Here is an 18,879-nt window from a genome sequence, read left to right on the forward strand (position 1 = left end):
ATATATATACATATATATATATATATATATATATATATATGTAGTGGGTTCTTGCAACAGCGAACGAATAGGGCAAAGTCCCAGTCGCAAAGGCTGGCCAAAACGGAGGCCAAGTTCAAGGCTATATGCGATGGAGACGCTGGCGGCGTCAAGGAGACACGAAGTAAACAGGCAGCTGCCTCTCCGGCCAACCATACTCCATTTCTACTGAAGAAGAGGGGATGCAGGTCTTAATGCTTCAGAGGCACATGTATTGTATTTCTTTACCTGCCGTTCTAGTTTGTCCAGTTCGTATTTATCTATATTTGCCGGGTTCTCCGTTTCCCCCGTTATGTTAGGGCTTTCGCTAAGCAGCAACTGCTGCAGCAGACGAAAAGGAGACGAAATTTGATGGATCCAGTACTGTGTCGCAAGGGACGCACAAGGACAAACGCCGAAAGTTTTAGTTTCGCGTACATTCCTCCCAGGTCATTAGCAGCAGCAGTTGCTGCTGCAGTTGCTGAAATACGTGCGCGTTTAGCGACATGACCGCTACAGCAGCAGCAGCAGCAAAACGCAAGGCAGGAAAGCCATAAGCTCACCGACAGTTACGCGTTTTAGGACTACATATTGCTATACGGCCGCATCGAGACAATCCTCGCGACCAGTTGTTTGTCGCGGGCCGGCGGGAACGCGCATGCAGGAGGTGACTAGGGAACTTGGGTACTGGGTGTAGGAGCAACTCGCTCCTGCACTTCCAGCTGTTTTTGGTTGAAACAGGCTGTCAGCAAAGGGCAGCTGAACGGGAGCCAAAGACTGCTGAGAGCGCTTTACTGGAGTCGACAATATCTTCTGGTAGTCTACGAAACAGTGCAGCAACTGAGTCCAACATTTCAGTTTGACATCGCAGTTCCAACCCTCATGTTCGTGTTTCTCCTACTCCGTAGTTGGAGGTCGGCAGCTACAGCAGATGAAGAGCGATTTCCCCAGGCGCTCTCTGTATGCTGTTGCAGTTTCGTACAGCCCCACCTTGCCTCCACTCTTCATCACAACAGCAACTCAGCCGAAGCACTACCAACAGAGAAGTAGAGGGCGCTCTTCCTGGCTGTCTTCTCACCTAGCCCATGATACCTCAATCCATGTCCTGTGAGTTCTGCCAGGCTCTAGGCGAATCTGTTGAGGAAGCACCAGTAGTCAGCTAGCGCCTTTCGTGTACTCGTTAATGGCTATCCTGGTTCTGCTAGACTGTTTGCAGCGAGTCGCTAAGAATCGTGAGATGTCCTGCTCCATGCCCCACCGAATTCATCCCTTCCTTTCGCATCGGGCATCATCTGCTACATCCACAGCATCCCCTTCTTTGGCGAGGCAGAGTTGGAGAAGTTGTGAACACCATAACTGCTCCCCATGGGACCGCGGAAGGGTTTGTTTGTGTTGTTAGGTCCAGCTTTGATTTTTTAAGATGTGCCCGAAATATAAACGATTTTTTTGCGTAGCTAGCTGAACGTGCTAGGAAAAGGGATATATTAATCAAGTTCAAAAAACAAAGCTACTGAGGTGATGTACGATATTGTGTTTGCCGACTTTTCTACCATTGCTTGCAGTGCACATGATATTACTGTAGACAGCAAACATTTGTTTTACTCTACACAGTACGCAGTTGCATTTGCGTTCGCAACATACAGATGCATTGCAGTATACAGCGTATGGTTCTACTACTGTTTATAGTATTTACTTGCATTATTGTTTACACTATACAGTTGTATTGGTGTTTACAACACACAGTTGTATTCTTGTGTATATTATGCATTTTTGTTCGCTGTTTACAAGAAATAGTTGTACTGTTCTCTACAGTGTACAACTGCTTTACTGCTTACCATGTGCAGTTGTATTACTGTTTGCAATATCCACCTGTGTTATTGTTTACACTGAACAGTCTTTCACCTGCGTACTTAGTGTAATTATAGCGGCACCCCAATGTAGAAATGCTTGTCATCGACAAGAAGAAGATATTTGGGAGCTGGAAAACGGTTGATGTTGAGTTTTTAGGGGCCATTGATACTGACTAAGGGAAGCGACGAGATACTTGAAGAGCATGAGAATGCCGTGAAGGACTTCCTCGTTTTCCAGAAGCTGCACCGCGACTACTGCTGTGGGTACACTTATAGCTGCCTCAGCAACTGCCGGTGCTGCTGCAGCTGTTACAGTTACAAGCACAGTGCCTGCTTCTCCTGCTGCAGCGTAGACACTCCGAGTATGTTCCCGTCTCGTGCAGGAGCCACAAAAATCAGAAAGGCAGCTGCAGCTACTACAGATACTGCAGCATCAGGAGAAGCAGCTGGAGCAGGGGCGATAATAGCAGCAACTACCAGAGAGAGCACCCCGCCAGCCTGCGGCCTTACACTGCGGAATTTTCACAATGCTGGGGTTATCCACGCACTCCAGACAGTGTAACGCGCGGCTCTACAGTTTCAGGTGCTGCTCTACGCACAGCAGCAGCTTGAGTATCAACCTGCCTGGGGGATAAAACCGACGACTCTGGTTAAGACTCTCGTTACACGTTGCAGCTCGTTGCCGGCCATATTTTCCCCGCACCAACTCCAGGCCCTCGGGTCGGTGCGCCCAGGGTCCTTGGAGACTGATAGGTTTATCAACTGCTTTGGGGGAACTCTCTCAAGTAGTTTGACCCAGCTGCACATCACGAAGGTCCGTAGACTCGGGCGAGCTCTCTTTGCACTGAATGACAGGCCAACCAGCTGCGGGATTCGGATTTGCAGCTTGCCCCCATATATCTTACCTACGCGTCGTTGCAGACTGCAGTGAGGTGCACCAGCGCAGCAGTCAAGGTTTCCCAAAAAAGCAACTGGTGCCCTCCTCCAGTCTCCAAGCGTCTTGATCATAGTGGCGCAAAGGCCTGGGGACGATGTTACTAAGAGAAGGCGGTGCCAAGCCATGCGTTACTGCACGTCTTCGTGCTACAACTCGTGCAGGAAGGCAACCCCACATACGAGAATACTTGAGTTCCTCTCGAATACATGCACCAACACGGCAGCCAACAACTAAAACTGCATTCTCTATCAGGATCCAACATTTTCCGCGGGACAAATTACATATAATACTAACTTCATAAAGACTATGGGCCGCACGACAGGATCTGCGGTGATATGTGCCGATCCCGTTGATATGCAGTCCTCCTCTCTCCGCATCCACTGCTGAAGAAGGAACGAGTTTAGTTGCTTTGTTGCAAATTGAAGAAATTCAATTTGAAGGAAACAGCTTTTATAAGATATTTACGCCTGTCTTCACTAGTTTCTGTTTGTATCTGCTGCGCACAGTGTTGCTTCACTGGTTAGAGGCGGCTTGCGGGCTGCCCTCCGCCCTCCCCTCCATTTTTAGTTGATTTTAATAACTCAAATTATATATCTTTATTTTGGCTAATAGAGCAACCGTATTGGCTGTCCCTTTTTGTTCGGAGGGGGGCCCCAGACCACTGCCCAGCTGGCGGGCCTTTCAGTTTGTGCACGCGATAAATGCATGCTCTCATTTATAGATGGTTTTAGCAGTTTAGATTGAGTTGACTGTTTTGCTCTCTTTTTTGCTTCATCTCCTGACCCACGCGTTGCCACTGTCGTCCTTTGGTCGAACTAGTTGCTGGTGAAAGCAGCAGCAAACCCGTTCCCACCGCGTCGTGTACTACTCTCTTGTCTGTCTTGAGTATCTTTGCTTCTTCCGTTTTCTTTCTTTGTTTATTCTCAACTATGCTTGCTTCACCCTAGTGCCGTGTGTGGCATATCTCTTGCCCACTTAACCCGGTCTGCAGTTTCCGTTGTGGCGTCTCTGCACGTCGAGTTACCTTCTTCCTTCGTTCTTGTCTTCGAACCCTTAGAAGCCTTTCTGTCTGTGTTCTCTCCTACTGTCTATCCTGAATGCTTATTTCTCCGCTCCCTCCCGCGGGGTCAACAGATGATGTTGCCCGTCGGCTAGGGGGCATCTCTCCCCTTCCCTTCCTCCTCCTCTTCGGACTTGTCTACCCTTCGCACAGCAGCAGAGGCAGGAGTAACGACCGCATTAGCAGCTGTAGAAGCACTGTAGAACTCGAAGCTGCAGCAAAGCCCGCAGATGCACGGGGGCGAAAGCCGCCGCTCCTGTGCGTAGGTGTCTGGTGTTTGGCCCCTGGCCGTATTTGAATTATTATTTTCCTCCCCTTCCTCTTCTCACCTCACAGACAGCATATGCATGATGCGTTTTCCCCCAGTTGGAACTTTGGAGGTGCTGTGCGGGCTCAACTTCAGCAGGCAGGCCTTTCGGCTGCTGCCGCTGCTGCTGCTGCTGCTCCTGCAGGAACAGCCAGTGGCTTTTGTTGAGGGTGGTGGAACATCTATAACTTCTGTAGCCGTTGGTGGAAGTCATCCGGGGGCGCACAATGCGGTGTCTGGGAACCTTGGCGGGGGCGCGACGGTGAACGGCGATGGCTGGGGTCCCAGTAACGAACTGGGGATCTCATTTCGCAGTTACCGCANGACGCAGGTGGTCTGTAAGCAGCACTTCTGCACTGACTGCTGTTGTTGCTGTTGCTGCTGCGTTGGGTGTCGTGTTCCTGCTGCTGTCCTGCGGATTCGCCATCTCGCGCAACGCCAAGGCCACCCAAGTGTGGGGCAGTCGCCGGCGCCTTTCATCCAGAGAGGCTGAAGGACCTTGTGAACAAACTGCATCCGGAGCAGCAGAAACATCAGCAGGTGGTGAAGGTGCAGCAGCAGCAGCAGATGGAGAAGGTGCAGCAGCAGCAGCAGATGGAGAAGATACAGCAGCAGCAGCTGTTGGAGGTGCAGCAGCAGCAGATGGAGGTGGAGTAACAGCAGCAGATGAAGAAGGTGCAGCAGCAGCAGCTGATGGAGGAGATGCAGGAGCACCTGCAACCGACGTAGCCAGGGGCCAGGAAGTTTCCACTTCCCCAACAGAATCTACTCTCGATCCAATGGCCGCTCCGTTCATTCCTAGAGGCGTCGGTTATGCAGCTGGAGGCGCTGGCGAAGGGGGCAGAGCAGCAGGTGGAGACCCTGCGGCTTCCGCCGTTTCTTCTTTGGAGGCGACTGCGTCCGGAATAGCCGAAGGAACCGCAGCAGGAGCACCAGCAGCAGGAGAGGCAGCTGCAGCAGTAGGAGAGCCAGCAGCAGTGCAAGCTGGAGGATTGCCTGAGGCGACAAGGGGGCGTGGGGAAGAGCTGCCGCCTCGGCTGTGGGAAGCCGGCGTGGAGAGGGCAGTAGGACACTTTCCTTTTTTGGGCACCTTTGTGACTCGCGTTAGAGAGCTTGCGGATTACTTTCGGGTTCACTCAGGCTACCTTTCGCGGCATCATGCACAGCTTGTAGGGAAGCAGCTGTTGCGGCACTGTTTAGTCGAGCTTGCTGCAGTAGCGCCTCTCCTCTGCACGGAAGAGGGTAGGCTGTGGGATGGGGCCGTAAGGGCGCTCCTCCGTCTTGGTGCGGATTTGGGTGGCCGCTACGAGAGGTCGCTACAGAAGGCTACTGCCTTGGACTGTCTTCTGCGTGCGTTGCACCAACTGCGGCGAGAAAATGGCGTCGATATCCCTCGTGTTGCGATTCACGCCAGAGTGCAAGTATCAAAGCAGATTCTTCCTGCAGCAGGTGCAGCTCTGCGGCGTATGGCCACTGCTATAAATACGCTGCTACAGAGCCTCCAAGGCAACCCACTTTCAGTTCCCCCCAGTATCGCAACGACCCAGGCCGCTGTTATGGATGCAGTTACCGAGGAGAGGCTGCTGCAGCTGTTGGTTGACAACGATATTTCGTATGTGCTGGCACAACTGCAAGGCTCCTGCTGCCACCCCGGAACCATATTCGACCAAGCCCATGTTGCACGTTCTCAGAAGAAGTATTACCCGGATTATGCGCACCCAAAGGCCCACAATATCGACTTAGCAGCAGAGGCAGCAGCGGCGAAAGCAGCAGCAGCAGCGAAGGCGCTCGTGCATCCGGTAACAGCAATAGCTGGCGATTCTGCCCCCGATGCACCAGAATCCGAAGAAGAAATTGCGGCAGCGGTTTCAGAGGGAGAGACCGCGCTTGGGCAGCTCACTGGGACGGGGCCGGAGCAGGAACAGGGCGAGCAGCAGCTGCCACAGCCACAGCATTCTGTACTGGAGCGGCAACTGCTGCAACCGGGTGCTCCAGCACAGGGGGGGGGATTGAAGGAGGAGGAGGCTTTAAGATTTGGCCTCGCTTTGCCGCCCTTTCCTCCATATCCCCACCCCATGTTCGTCCCTGTTCTTGCGCCTGGCTCGCCTGCCCTTCAGCGGCTGCCCTCTACAGTAGCTAAGAGTTCTTTCTTTCCGCAGCCGCGTCTTCAGGTGGGGCACCAGCAGCAGCAACAGCACTGGGGACCCTACCCCCGGCAACAGCAGGGAGCGCAAGTTTCAAGGTATCCGCTGCAACAACAGCCGCAGCATGAGGTTGCCTGGGGTCCCTTCCTGCAGCAGCAGCAGCAGTCGTCATGGCGATCGGAGCAATTCCCGCTGCAACAGCAGCGCCTGCTACTTTGGTGGCCCCTCCAGCAGCACCCGCGGCCTTGGAAGCCCTCCCATGATCACCAACGACCCACGAGGCCTTGGGTGCCCTTCCCTCCGCAGCAGCAACACGCGTCGCCTGTGTGGCCCACTCCTCAGCAAGAGCAGCAGATGCAGACATGGGTGCCCTTCTTTGAGCAGCGCCAGCGCGCGGGACGGCATGGGCCCTTCCTTCAACAGCTGGATGTGGAACCCTTGGGATCGTTTCCTCAGCAGCAGGAGCAAAGATATGGTCAGGAGGCCTTCCCTCAACAGCAACAGGGAGGAGAACATTGGGGGCCGTCCCCACCGAAACAGGAACCAGGGGAACTTTCGGGCCCCTTTCCTCAGCAACCCTCGCCAGGGAAGCATTTTGGCCCTGCGCTGCCTCAGCAGGAGCTGGAACTTTTGACGTACGCTGCGGGGTCTGACGCGGCCGAGGAAGGTTCGGACCTTTCCGTAGGATTGTCTGGGGCCGCTGCATACGTTGCCTCTCTCCTTTCCGACAGCAGCTCCGATGAGTTGGATCCGCATGAACAAGAGACAGGCAAAGGCAGTGACAGTCCTGACAATGCAGGAGAGAGGGGATTGCTTCCAGCAGCCGATTTCAGCGCGCCAGCCATATTGTTAGTGCCAGGCAACACGCCGGGTCACGGCGCGCATCTGCCGCCGCAGCAAGAGCAGCAAGAGCAAGAGCTCCAGGGTGTTTCTGGCGTGTTTCAGAGCACGGATTACACCGTACCGACAGCACCATACGGGCAAACAGGTGATAACTATGCGCAGCTGCCGTCGCAGGAGCGAGAGCCGCAGCCAGTTTCTGGTGCTGCTTGGGTTTGGCCGGACGTCACGAACAACATCCGAGAGGACATTTTTCGAGGATCCTTTGGTGCGACTCCACATTCAGCACAAAGCCACGCTTCAGCTGGAGCTACACCTCAGACACTGCAGCGGACTCCCGCAGGTAACCACCTCTATGCCGACGCTGTGAAGAGTGGATCCCAGCGCAAACCGGAGAGCTCATCGGGTAAATAATAAGGACAAACTAGGTGGAATGTGACAAGTGAAAAGAGACAATTAGTGGGACGGAGCCAGGAGGAGACAAAGCACCCACGGACTTGCCACAAACTTCGAAGCGGGGAGGTAGGAAGAAGCATACTGACTTGGTTACAGGCAAGAATATGGCTACAATAAAGACAAAATGAAACGCACAGAGCTCCAAGCGCAGCAAAGACTGGCGAGAGCAGAGGCCGAGTCGGGGCCTACGTACGATGAATGTAGCAGGGGTGTCAGGACGACACGAAGGAAACATTTAGTTATCTCATCGTTCCATCTGTGGTCTACTGAAAGGGATGCGTTGCAGGTCTTGGGACGCATTTCTTGTGTTTGTTTGTTTGCCTCGCTTCTCGCCCCGTTTGTGTACATTGGCCTTTGTTGGAGCATCGCTTGTATAGCGAAACCCCCAAAATGGAGGGAAACACGGAGTAAATTGCAAAGGAGGAGCCAAAATGGCAACAGTAGGATTGTTGTGCCAGAAGCAGACAAAAACAGGCACCAAAATTTTTTTTCTTGCCTTTGTTCCTCTCAGGTCATTAGTAGTAGCAGCGGCTGCTGCAACATCTGAAATGTGCGCAAATTTAGCCGAAGTGAGTGCTGCAGCACCAGCAGCAAGGACGGCTGGAGGGCTTTCAGCCACTACTAACAGTTGCATTTAACGAAGTTGCAGTCTCCGTTGTCGTGTGGCTTTGTGGAGACAGCAGCGCGCTCAGTTGTCCGTCAACTCACCGCATCCACGTGCACGGGGGCTCTATGGAGCTTGCGGAGTGAGTGTAGGAGCGACACGTTGCTCCAATTACAGCTGGTTCTGGCTTAAGCGTGCCAGCAGCAAAACGCAGGTGAACGGGAGGCCAGGGACTGCTGAAGGCTGCCTACGGGGGCAGGCAAACGTTTTTCGGCACCAGAGGAGACAATGCAGCAATTGAGCTCAGCATAGTTTGACACCTCATCTGAGACAATTTTATATATATTTGTCTCCTTCCGTGACAGATCGATACGCACAGTTTCTCCTTGCATGGTGCTGCAAGCAGTCCTAGCTTTGCTCCATATGCCGCCCGACTGGTAACAGAGTAGTAGTTCGGGAGACAGAAGTATTCAGCTAGCGCTTTTCATATACCTGTTAGTAACAAGAAGGTGTAAAGTAGACTGTATTTAGCCAACTATCTAACTACCTAGGGATGAAGGGTGCTATTTGTTGCCCCGCTAAATTCCTTCTCTGACTCTGTCTCTTCAAAAAGGCAGTGACCGCCCGTGATGGAAAGCGACAGCAAAGAAGTCGTAAATTGCATAACATTTTCCCAGAGTGGCCACTTAAGGGTTTGGTTGTGTCGTGCGACCCATGTTAGATTTTTTTCGAGCTGCGCCGATAATGTGAACTTTGTCGTTGAGCAGGGCGCCGAGCGGATTTGCGGGGGCGGCTACGCTAAGGCTAGTGAACAAAGTTGAGGAGCAGATGAGTGGGATCGTGTTTGTTGCCTTTTTCCTGCTACTGTTTAAACTATGCAGTTGTTTGCCGGCCACTGTGTGTGCCGCACTAGAGGCTTGGACGTCCTGATTCGTTGCGCTTGGCAGCTGCTCACGGCAAGGGAGTGCTGTAATTCAAGACGGTTATGAGAAAGACACCACCTTTTGGTGTTTTATGTGTGTCAATGCGAACCAGTAGGCAAGTGGGGTGCAAGACACCAGGAACAAATTTCCACTGCAACAAATTCCAGCTCGGTTTCCTGCATGATTCGGCCACAAACAGGCGATAAAATATCAGGGGCCTCAATATTATTTCTCCGACGGATTGAATGCGTGTAAAGCTGTAGTAGAAAACCAGAAGATAACCCGTTTTTGTCTGGCTTTCCCACAAACGTGAAATCCGGCCAAGCCTGGTCCAGCTTGCTGCGGAGGCAAAAAATGCCACATAAATCCCCAGCTTTCTGCCCTTTATATTTCTTTTGCCCCTTAAAAGTGAAGAACAACAAACTGGGGAAATCGGCTGAGGCGACGTTATTCCAACCCGGTTCTCTGGCCCTTCTGTGTGCGCCGCCAGTCAGTTCATGAACAGCGGACTGTGTCGGTCAAGCTGCGCAGCTAAAGCTGAATTTACTGTCTTTTCCGTCTCGTTCATTGATTTACACTAAAGAAATCGGGTTGAACGGGGAATGGAGGCAGGGAAAACGATTTCTGTGTCTCGGGATCGTCTCCGATCCCAGAGAGAGGAAGGCATCAGCAGCAGAAGCGAGACCAACCGCCATATATCGGATATCACTCGTTTTATTCCTTGCGTCCGGATTTCCCTTTTCTCGTATTTATCTGCATCTTTTTAGGACGCGAAGGGCGACCAGACACCTGATTCTCCCTGCTTTGTCCTTTGCACGCGTTTGCGTGCAACTTTGCATGCATGAAGGGATGTAGTAGCTTCAAGAGCCCCGATTCTGTTCCTTCAGCATGGAATTTAGAAGCCTTTCCTGGGACTCAGGGTTCCTGGGCTGGAAGAGGCACGAGAAGGGGTCCGATCCCACTGCTAGAGGGGCTTCTCTTCCATCAGAGCATCTCTTTTGCTGCAGTACACTCGCGAGCAGTGCCAGTGCAAACACCAGTTGCCTATCCAAGTCATTTTCGGGATCTACGCACCATTCACTGGCTAGCTCGTGCAGTACCTCCATCTCCTCCGTATTCACCAGCCCATGGCGCTCCTCCAGCTGCAGCAGCAGCAGCACCCGTAGTAGCACAAACAATAACAACTGCAGCACCAAAATCAGCAGCGCCAACAGCCATACCGCCAGCTACAGCGCGGAAAAGGAACGGAGAGGAAATGTGATTGCACAGCAACTCGCTCTGTTCTGTTTAGGCGTCTCCTGCGGACTCCCTTGGAACTGCGTTGTTGTACAGATGACAGATTTCCAGCATTTCTACCTCCCCACATTCCCCTGGGTCTCTACCGCCACAGAAGTGAGGCATCTTTCTTCCGTTGGTGTGATGCTGATGTACCAGTTTATCAAACTGTCTACACCTGCATGACTGCCAGCTTGCTAGGTAGCTAACAATGCAGCTAGCCACGCAGGTATCTAGGCAGCTACCGAACATTGTTTTCTAGTGCCTTACTAGCACCAAGTGAATGCCAGATGAGGTCCGAGAGACAGAGGTGCTTTTCGCTTCTCTGTTCGCATGTTGCATGCTGTCTTCGTCTCTGTTCCCTACGATCTCGGTTCTCTGTTTTCATCCTTCTCTCTTTCTGCTCGTCTCCATTATCGCTGCCATCCCCACGGCCTGTCATTTATTGACAATCCTTGCGCTTAGATGTATACAGCTAGAACAGGCAACGCGAATACAATTCCGTCTCAGGAACAGCAAGCAGACAAAACGTATTGCTGTTCTGCTCTTCTGTCTCTGTTGCTTTGGCTTTTCAGGTGCGAACTTGCAGTTTGTTCTTGGGCCACTTGCTGCTTTGTCTTTTGTCACTGCATCATTCCCCTGTTTGGCTGTCCGTGGGTGGAAGTGTTGTTTCTGCATTATGTTGCTTGCTGCTTTCTCTTGTTGCCCCGTCAGCTGTCCGTACACCGGCTATCGGGAGCCTTGAGGAGAATCTGGGTTCCCCCTCATCCCCTTCTTCTGAGGGCCTGGCGTTCGCATTTAGTTGCGTCTTGTTGGGGATTTCGAGCTTTTGTTGCTGCGGTATGCGATCTGGGCTGTACATACAGCAGGCGTTGACGCACAAGTCCTTCGTTCCTTCTTGGGTTTTTGGAATGGCAGTGGGAGGCCCCCTAACTGCTCTCGCTGCGCTGAGTCTCCACTGGCCCATGCATGCCGCCCCTCCGCAGCGCAAGACGCAAATCCTGATGGGAGCGTCTTTCCTTTGGCTGCTATTTTCAGCTGCCCTTTTCGCCTATGCCCTCGGTAAACCCAAACCAAGCGAAAAACAAAGACCTACACTGCATTTGCATCACCAGCCGCAGCAGCACCCGAAGCCAATGACCATAATGCTGCATGGAGACTTCGACTTCCCAGAAACACCAACAGTAGCGCAACAACGAGAGCGTCCAAAGCAGCACCAGCTACCAGAGGAAGGCTGCTCTGACGGGGCGAAGGACAGCAACTGCTGCAGACCCACGGACGAGACAACTGGGTTGCTCCACGACTTGGAGCGGCATAACCCAGGCAGCAGCAGCAGCAGTGGGAAGTGTCCTGAATATGTGGCTGAGGATTTGAATATGCGGTGGGGATTGCTGCAGCAGTTTGGGGTGTATGCGTTTGTCTTTGGTCGTTACCGAAGAAGTTTGCTGTGCACCTTCTTTTTGTCTTTTTCTACCTTTATTATATACCCCATTAAAATGCAGTGCATGCTCCCCTGCAGCAGCACAGACCCCGCACTGTTCCAGTTGCTGCTAATCGTCATTTACCATCTAGGAGTTGTCGCAGGCCGCTGCTGCTGCTGCTGTTGCTGCCGCTTCTCTTCCTCCAGCCAAAGGCTAATACCAGCAGTGCTGCTGCTGCGCCTCGCGCTGTTGCCGCTGCTTTTTTGGCTGGAGGCTTCCCCAGCGAAGCTGCTGCCGGTGCTTCGAGCAGCAACCGCAGCAATTGCACCAGCGGGAGGAACGGGTTTAAGAGGAGCAGCAGCAGCAGCACGTGCTCAGTTGCCGCTGCGGCACGACCATGTAGCAGCAGCTGCTGGACTTGCTGCTGGTGAGCAGAAGCATAACGAGGAGCTGTTGCTGTTGCTGGTGGATGTGAGTCGTTGCCTGTGGCTGTTTGTATTTGCTGCCGTTCACGGCTGTCTGTCCCTAACAGGAACCCTCTACACCACACGTACACCAGAGACATACGCTCACAAAGCAGCAGCAGCGCGTCTGGTGTGTCTTTTCGAAAGCACCGGCCTGGCTGTGGGCACGGCACTCTCCGTAGCCTTCTCGCCTCCGCTTCAGGACCTCCACGGCTGGAAGCAAGCGGCTGCAACGACATTGACTCATCTCGCGTGAAGGCAGCAGCAGCTAGGGCGGCGCTTGCGACCAGTGCAGATGCACCAGTAGCGGCAGCAGTGTCAACAGCAACAACAGCAGCAGCAGCAACGGCAGCCAGCAAACGCAGGAGGAGCAATATAGGAACAGCAGTTGCCAACTTAACCGACGGTTGCAGTTGAATCTGTTCTGGCGATATACATATATATATATATATATATATATATATATATATATATATATATATATATATATATATATATATATATGCTAATTGCAATGGAATTCCAATGCAACTGTCTCATCTATTACCTGCTAGTGCAGGGCTCCGCAATTGCTTAGGTTGTATAATGAAGACATAAGAGGAAAGTTTATTTGTTTTGTCCTTTGTCTAACGGACAAAGGACATGTAAGTCTAAGAAGGAGACAGTGTCTTCTGTCTGTCTGTCTCTATCTCCTTCCCTTTTACATGTATATTTGTTTCGTTTCTGTTAGTTGCTTCCTTGCTTCTTTTCGTCCACTTGTCTATCAAATGCAGCGTTTCCCTTCGGTTTAAGTGGTCGTGGCTTTCTTCTCAAGCTCCAGGGTTCTTCTGCTTGTATGCCAAGTAGTCGTTCTTCACAAACAAACAAATAAACAACAGACACATATTTAAACGAATATATAAATGCTCTGCGAAAACTGCTAGCGAGACAACAAAGGCACTCATGGAACAGACGAACTGAACGCGCAACACAAACAAGTTGCAACGTACAGGGAACATGAAAGGAGCAGGACAGAGAGCACGCCAACCCCTCCGCACAAACCATATGCAGTTGCAGCTCAGCAGCAGAAGCAGTAGCAACTGTCCATACATAAGCAACAATATACAGCAACGATAGCAGCAGCAGCAGTGTAAGGATCAGGGGAGAGCGCATTTGTTTACCTTGAGGCAGGGGCTTTCCAGGATATCTCTTGCACTGGGTCTCATTGCCGGGTCCTTGTTCAGCATTTTGTCGCAGATTGTCCGGAGCTCAACAGAGTAGCGATCAGGGATTTTGGGCGCCTAAAGGGAAAGTTCCAGACTATTTGTTCTTCATAACTCACGTTTGCCCCCCGTCATACGGCTTCCTCGTCACTTATTTACTGTTTGTTGTTTGTCCGTACCACGAGACCGGGCTTGATAGCAAACACTCGACTAATTCTTTGGTGCTATGTTTTATACCCGTATATACTGGCTAGTTGATGAGGGTGGGGGCGCATTAACGAACAAATGAAGGATAGACAAACGCATGGACGCAGATCTTACCGGAGCGTTGCAGATGTTTCTGTTGAGTTCAGGAAAACTCAGGCCCCTGAAAGGTAGTTCGAAAGTTGCCGCTTCTATCATTATGCACCCCAACGCCCAAATATCTGCTGCAGAGGAATAAGGCTTCCCCTGGAGTAGTCGCAAACAAGGACAACCGCGGCAGCACCATAAGCAGTAGCAGTGGCAGCATCAAGCCCAGCAGTAGCAGCAGTGGGGCAGGTAACGACAGTAGTAGCTGTAGGAACAGCAGGAGCAGCAGCATCAACAACAAGAGCAGCAACGGCGACCGGCGCACCTTGCAGAGTTCAGGGGCCATAAATGCTGGAGTCCCGCACTGCGTCTTTGCCTGTTGCAACGTAAACTCCAATATTTTCGACAAGCCCAAATCACCGACTCGAATGTAGTTACTTTCGTCTAGAAATACATTGGCAGGCTTCAGGTCTGCAGGGAGCAACAACGCCTCGGCGATGAACTTAAACAATGAGCAACAGATGCAGTTACAACAGGAAAGATGCGAAATATGGGGGGCAGAAGCTGTAGATGCTTCCCTGCACCAAGTTGAACATTTTTGCATGCTTTGCAAATTTGTCTTAGACAGAACGAAAACAGAAGGACCCAAATGACACGCGGAACAATTACCTCTGTGCAGTATTTTGTGTTTGTGCATGTAGTCAAGAGCAATAGACAGCTGCAGCAGCCAGGTCCGAAGAGTCACTTCACTAAAGTATTTGCGCTGGCGTTTCCTCTCTCGAATCAGCTTGGCCATATCCCCCCCTTCAAGCATACACAGCAAATCCAACGTAGCTCAACCCCTAAACCCTAAACACGAATCATTGTGTACTTTGCGTTCAGCACAGACCCCGTCGTTCTGAAACCCAAACCCTCTTGCCTAATCGCGAATCACTGAACGCTAAGCCCTAGATGTATCTTACCCTCGCAGAAGTCCATGACGATGCATAAGTGGGGGTATCCGTGGTAAGTGTCGTTGAATGCGTTTCTATAATGAACAATGAAAGGAGCATCCACCAGTTTAGACAAGACCTATGCGACAAAGCGGGAAAAAACAAACAAGTGAACGCTACACAAGGTAAACAGCCATGGAAGCCAAGACATCAACACCTTGATGGTAATGCTTGCAACTCTATTTCCAGTTGTAGGACTCCCCATCATTTTCTATCTGTATTTTTCCAAATGTTTATTCGTGATCGTTTGCTCCTGAGTATTTGTTCGTTTCCATGTGTGTGTGTGTGTGTGTGTGTGTGTGTGTGTGTGTGTGTGTGTGTGTGTGTGTGTGTGTGTGTGTGTATGTGTGCGTGGGCGGGCTTGTGGGTGGCCGGGTGGTTGGGTGGGAGGGTGTGCGCGTATAACTTTGTTTGCCTCCGCAGACGTGGTTTTGTGTCTGTAGGCGGTTGACATACGTAGAAACAAACGAGAAAAAAATTGCAAGAGAAATGGAAAGACGTAACGAGCAGGTTCAGGGTTGCTGTCTAACCAGAAACTAAGCCCTACTAACCCAATACTCAAGACTTTAAACACTTCTACGTAGATGACGGTACCTGAATTTCTCTTTTAGCCTCTTCGATATCTTCTTTGTTCATTTGTCGGGTATTGATGAGCTTCATGATAAGCCTGCGGATATGTACACACACATTTAAGGCGTACTCACACTGCAATCTGTTTGAACAATAACAATCAACAGCAGAAAAAATAAACTCACTTTCTTCCGGCCTTGTCTCTCACCAATACTGCCTTGCCGAAAGAGCCGCTACCAACGACCGACACGATTTCGTATTCGCCGACGCGTTCCATCCTCAGAAGGACCTGAAAGAATTGAATGAAAGTTTGACAATATATACACACAGACAAAATAAGCTGTTTATCCGCGTTCTCCAGGTCGTAGACGTGTTCCACCCTCTCGTGCTACATCCTCAAATAGACGATATTCTCTCTGCAACGCAGCAGTGAGCGTTTCCAGTTGGCTATATGCGCCTCGTCTGCTAGGTTTGTCCACAGGCTCGATGCGAATACGAATAAGATTTTCTCCCCTTTAGGGTTTGTCGGGTGCTCTGGTGCCTTTTTTCTTCTGAGATTACGTTCCTTGAGCAGTGCACGGAGGAAATGTTAAATACTTTGGAGAGAAGAGGGAGAGGAGCTACAGAGAGCGAAATACCCACCGTAAACAACCGAATAGTCAGAATTAAGTAGATAAATGCCTTTTTAGCGAGATTTCGCTATTATTTTCCCCCAAGTCGACCGTTCAACAGTGCCGTCAACCGCGGTGACTGGACTTGCTGGGACCTGCTGAGCTGTGGGGAGTAGAAACCCTACAGAAAGGGAATATCGTAACTATTGAGAATGAAGGCTGAACCTGCTTATATTAATTTTACTAAACTGAACTTGATTACGTTTTTGCAAACCTTTAGTTCACATAACACAGCAACGCCTGCCCGCGCAAGCAGACACACGCATGAGTGGTACGGTTCGTCCATCAACGGGCAGCGCCTATCTCCATTGATTCATGGGCCCAACGCCCTCGACACGAATTTAGCGAAACTTGAACTGGAAATATCAGGTTATCTGCACTTATTTCCTCAACTAGAAAATTTGGCGGCAATTTCAACATTCACTTCACCGCCGATCACCCACGACGAGTGAACAGTCACTGACCAGCGTGCACACAGCAGGCAACTTCCTCCAGAAAGTGCCCCCTCCCCGCCCTGAAATAGAGCGACTGTATGAATCAGAAGTTACCGAGCTAATTTGAGTAAATATAATATGCTAAAGCTTCGCTTCCCTGCTTCCCTAACTACGGCGCCGTCGTGGGCGTTCCTCCTGCTGATTGTCTGCTATACCGGAAAAGCTCTAGGGAAGTAACTCGATCGGGAACTCAAGTTTTTTCGTTTGCTTAACGCATTTCTGCTTTGATAAAAAAACGTTTTTGTACGTTTTTGGGGTAGAAAAGGACAGTCCAGGGGAAGCACCTGGAAGCTTGCCCTGGTCTGCCCGCCTACGGTCTTCCTCCTATCATTTCCCCCAAGTTTGGCGGAAGATGAAGTAGGAAATCCTCTTAAACCAGAAGAACCGCGTTGATGCATCCGTCTAGCTCGGGGTTGTTGGTGACTTGTGCGTATTTGGCTGCACATCGGCACAAAGCCCAGAAACCACAATCGTGATGCGCTAAATGATACGCACAGCATTGAATTTCACCAAAAGCTGCAAAGAATTTCGAGCTTAGGGTTTGGGGCTACATAGGGGGCAAACAAATAAACAACGTCGAAGGAAGAAGCAGCAAAACAATAAGTGGAGCGGTGATGGCCTTATGAAAGTTCGCATAAGACTCACCCCAAACTACTTTGCCTGTCTGCGTCACCAATCCCAACTCGCTAACGTTCACCTCTATGATGGTACCTGCGCATACACCCCAAGCATGCAGCAGCACGTCGCTGCTATTTATCTTGCTTGTTCGCCTCTTCGTCTGTTTTTTGCCTTCCTGATGGTAATAAGTTTCTACACAAGACCCCTGAAAGCCAATATGAGAAGCATCTACTGCAAAATGGGGAAAAAGCGGTCGACTGTTAATTACAATTTAAATGCATTTCAAGTTCAATATGCGTGCGTACCTTTGGTGATAACCCCAAGGGAGGTGTAAAGCTGAGACTGGGGATTTTTCTTGACTTTCACGATGTCTAACTGAAATGTTGCCTTCAATTCTGGGTGCGTCACATGCGCCTTCTTAAATCGCAAACCCGTTGGACGGATATATCGTTCAAACTTCGGCGGTTTTCTCGTGAAGTCCTCCCCCACGAAACACACCTTGTTTATCACGCGCTTCCACATCTTCTCTGCAGCAATATGCAAATAAATAAACGAAGCATTTAGTCGATATGTGTGCACAATAAAATATAATGCAATGCTCTCTGCAGCAATATGCCAATGAATAAACGACGCATTTAGTCTATCTGTGTGCACAATATAATATAATGCAATGCATACTGTAGTACTATCTTCTTTAGCAGTTTTCGACACAATTCCGTCCGACCCGCCTCCCCATTAGCAGCAACTCTACACTACAAATTGCTCTAGATAATGCATTCTGTACACATGCTTGAGCTTACAGCTCCGATTACTGTTAATGTTTCAAACATGTTTACGTCCGTGTGCCGCATTATGTCTAGTTGTGTTTTCTGGGGTCGTTTTGGGTTTTCTCTTACTCTTCCTCTTCCCTGTTCGGAGTACTTTAAACATTTCTTCTTCGGTCATGGCTTTGACCTTGGGAATGGGCACTTGCCACTTTCCGGCTTTTTCTTTTCTCTTCTGTTTAATCATATTTGTCAGCAGCTTAGTTCGCGAAACACCTTCTCTGTCCAACAAGTAAGAAGGAACTGCGCCTTCCGGCACGGTCTCCGGCTCCTTCTGCTTGCCTTCTTTCTCCTCATGTTGTTTTATGGTTTTCTTCATCTGAGCCTTCTCTACAAAACGCTTCCTGTTGAATATCTTTGCCTTTATTCCCCGTAGTTTACGCGCTGTCTTTGATCGCTCGTGAGGCATACGTGCGGCCTTCTTCCGCCTGTTCACAACAGCAGCACAAGCGAGAAGTACTAACAGTTCGCGATATTATCGCATATACATCAGTTATACAACACAGTAATATGCACAACCCAATGTACAAGGGGAAAAACCTGCTGCCACCTGCAAATTAGCAAAAAAAAAAAACTCGAATGGGAGACGAGCCAATATTTGGCCCCGTGAGTTATCGCTTGCTATATAAATCTGTCCCCATTTAAAAATTGTTTTCTTCATCATCATTCTCATTTGTTTCTTTCGATCGACATTCTCAGTATCGCGGGGCTCACTTGCGTTCGGCGGCATCCAGACGCTCGCCGAAGCGTTTACGGTGCTGCTCCATATATTCGTTCTGCGGCATTTTGTCAAGCCTTTCGAAACTTTACTTGGGGAAACCCTTTTTCAGTTCGAAATCGGCGAAAATGGCGCCAGAAGAGGGCAGAACTGCCCGCCTGTTGACGGAAGCACGAGAAGAACGAAACTGAGAAGAGACG

General features: G+C 50.5%; 4 protein-coding genes across 4 annotated transcripts; 2 read left to right on the forward strand and 2 right to left on the reverse strand.

The window, feature by feature from the left end:
- Nucleotides 1-4,444: 4,444 nt before the first annotated feature.
- Nucleotides 4,445-7,570, forward strand: EMH_0094460 (uncharacterized protein; the record flags this gene model as incomplete). Its single annotated transcript, XM_038022261.1, is given in 2 exon segments — nt 4,445-4,493; nt 4,497-7,570. Coding segments are annotated over 2 exon segments (3,123 nt in total).
- Nucleotides 7,571-11,325: 3,755 nt separating this feature from the next.
- EMH_0094570 (uncharacterized protein) lies at nt 11,326-12,555 on the forward strand (the record flags this gene model as incomplete). The annotated part of the gene is made up of 1 exon (XM_038022262.1): nt 11,326-12,555. One exon carries the CDS (start codon nt 11,326-11,328, stop codon nt 12,553-12,555), a length of 1,230 nt encoding a protein of 409 aa, XP_037878116.1.
- Nucleotides 12,556-13,108: 553 nt separating this feature from the next.
- On the reverse strand, nt 13,109-15,631 carry EMH_0094680 (CMGC kinase, CK2 family, putative; the record flags this gene model as incomplete). The annotated part of the gene is made up of 8 exons (XM_038022263.1): nt 13,109-13,150; nt 13,460-13,579; nt 13,823-13,951; nt 14,118-14,263; nt 14,462-14,596; nt 14,755-14,863; nt 15,379-15,451; nt 15,540-15,631. The coding sequence occupies 8 exons, from the start codon at nt 15,629-15,631 to the stop codon at nt 13,109-13,111; spliced, it is 846 nt and encodes a 281-aa protein (XP_037878117.1).
- Nucleotides 15,632-16,889: 1,258 nt separating this feature from the next.
- EMH_0094790 (TGF-beta-inducible nuclear protein 1, putative) lies at nt 16,890-18,746 on the reverse strand (the record flags this gene model as incomplete). The annotated part of the gene is made up of 5 exons (XM_038022264.1): nt 16,890-16,957; nt 17,165-17,230; nt 17,443-17,664; nt 18,034-18,389; nt 18,676-18,746. 5 exons carry the CDS (start codon nt 18,744-18,746, stop codon nt 16,890-16,892), a joined length of 783 nt encoding a protein of 260 aa, XP_037878118.1.
- Nucleotides 18,747-18,879: the final 133 nt, after the last annotated feature.

This window comes from Eimeria mitis, genomic scaffold, assembly GCF_000499745.2.
Source record: "Eimeria mitis Houghton genomic scaffold, Emh_scaff136, whole genome shotgun sequence".
Classification (NCBI taxonomy): domain Eukaryota; phylum Apicomplexa; class Conoidasida; order Eucoccidiorida; family Eimeriidae; genus Eimeria; species Eimeria mitis.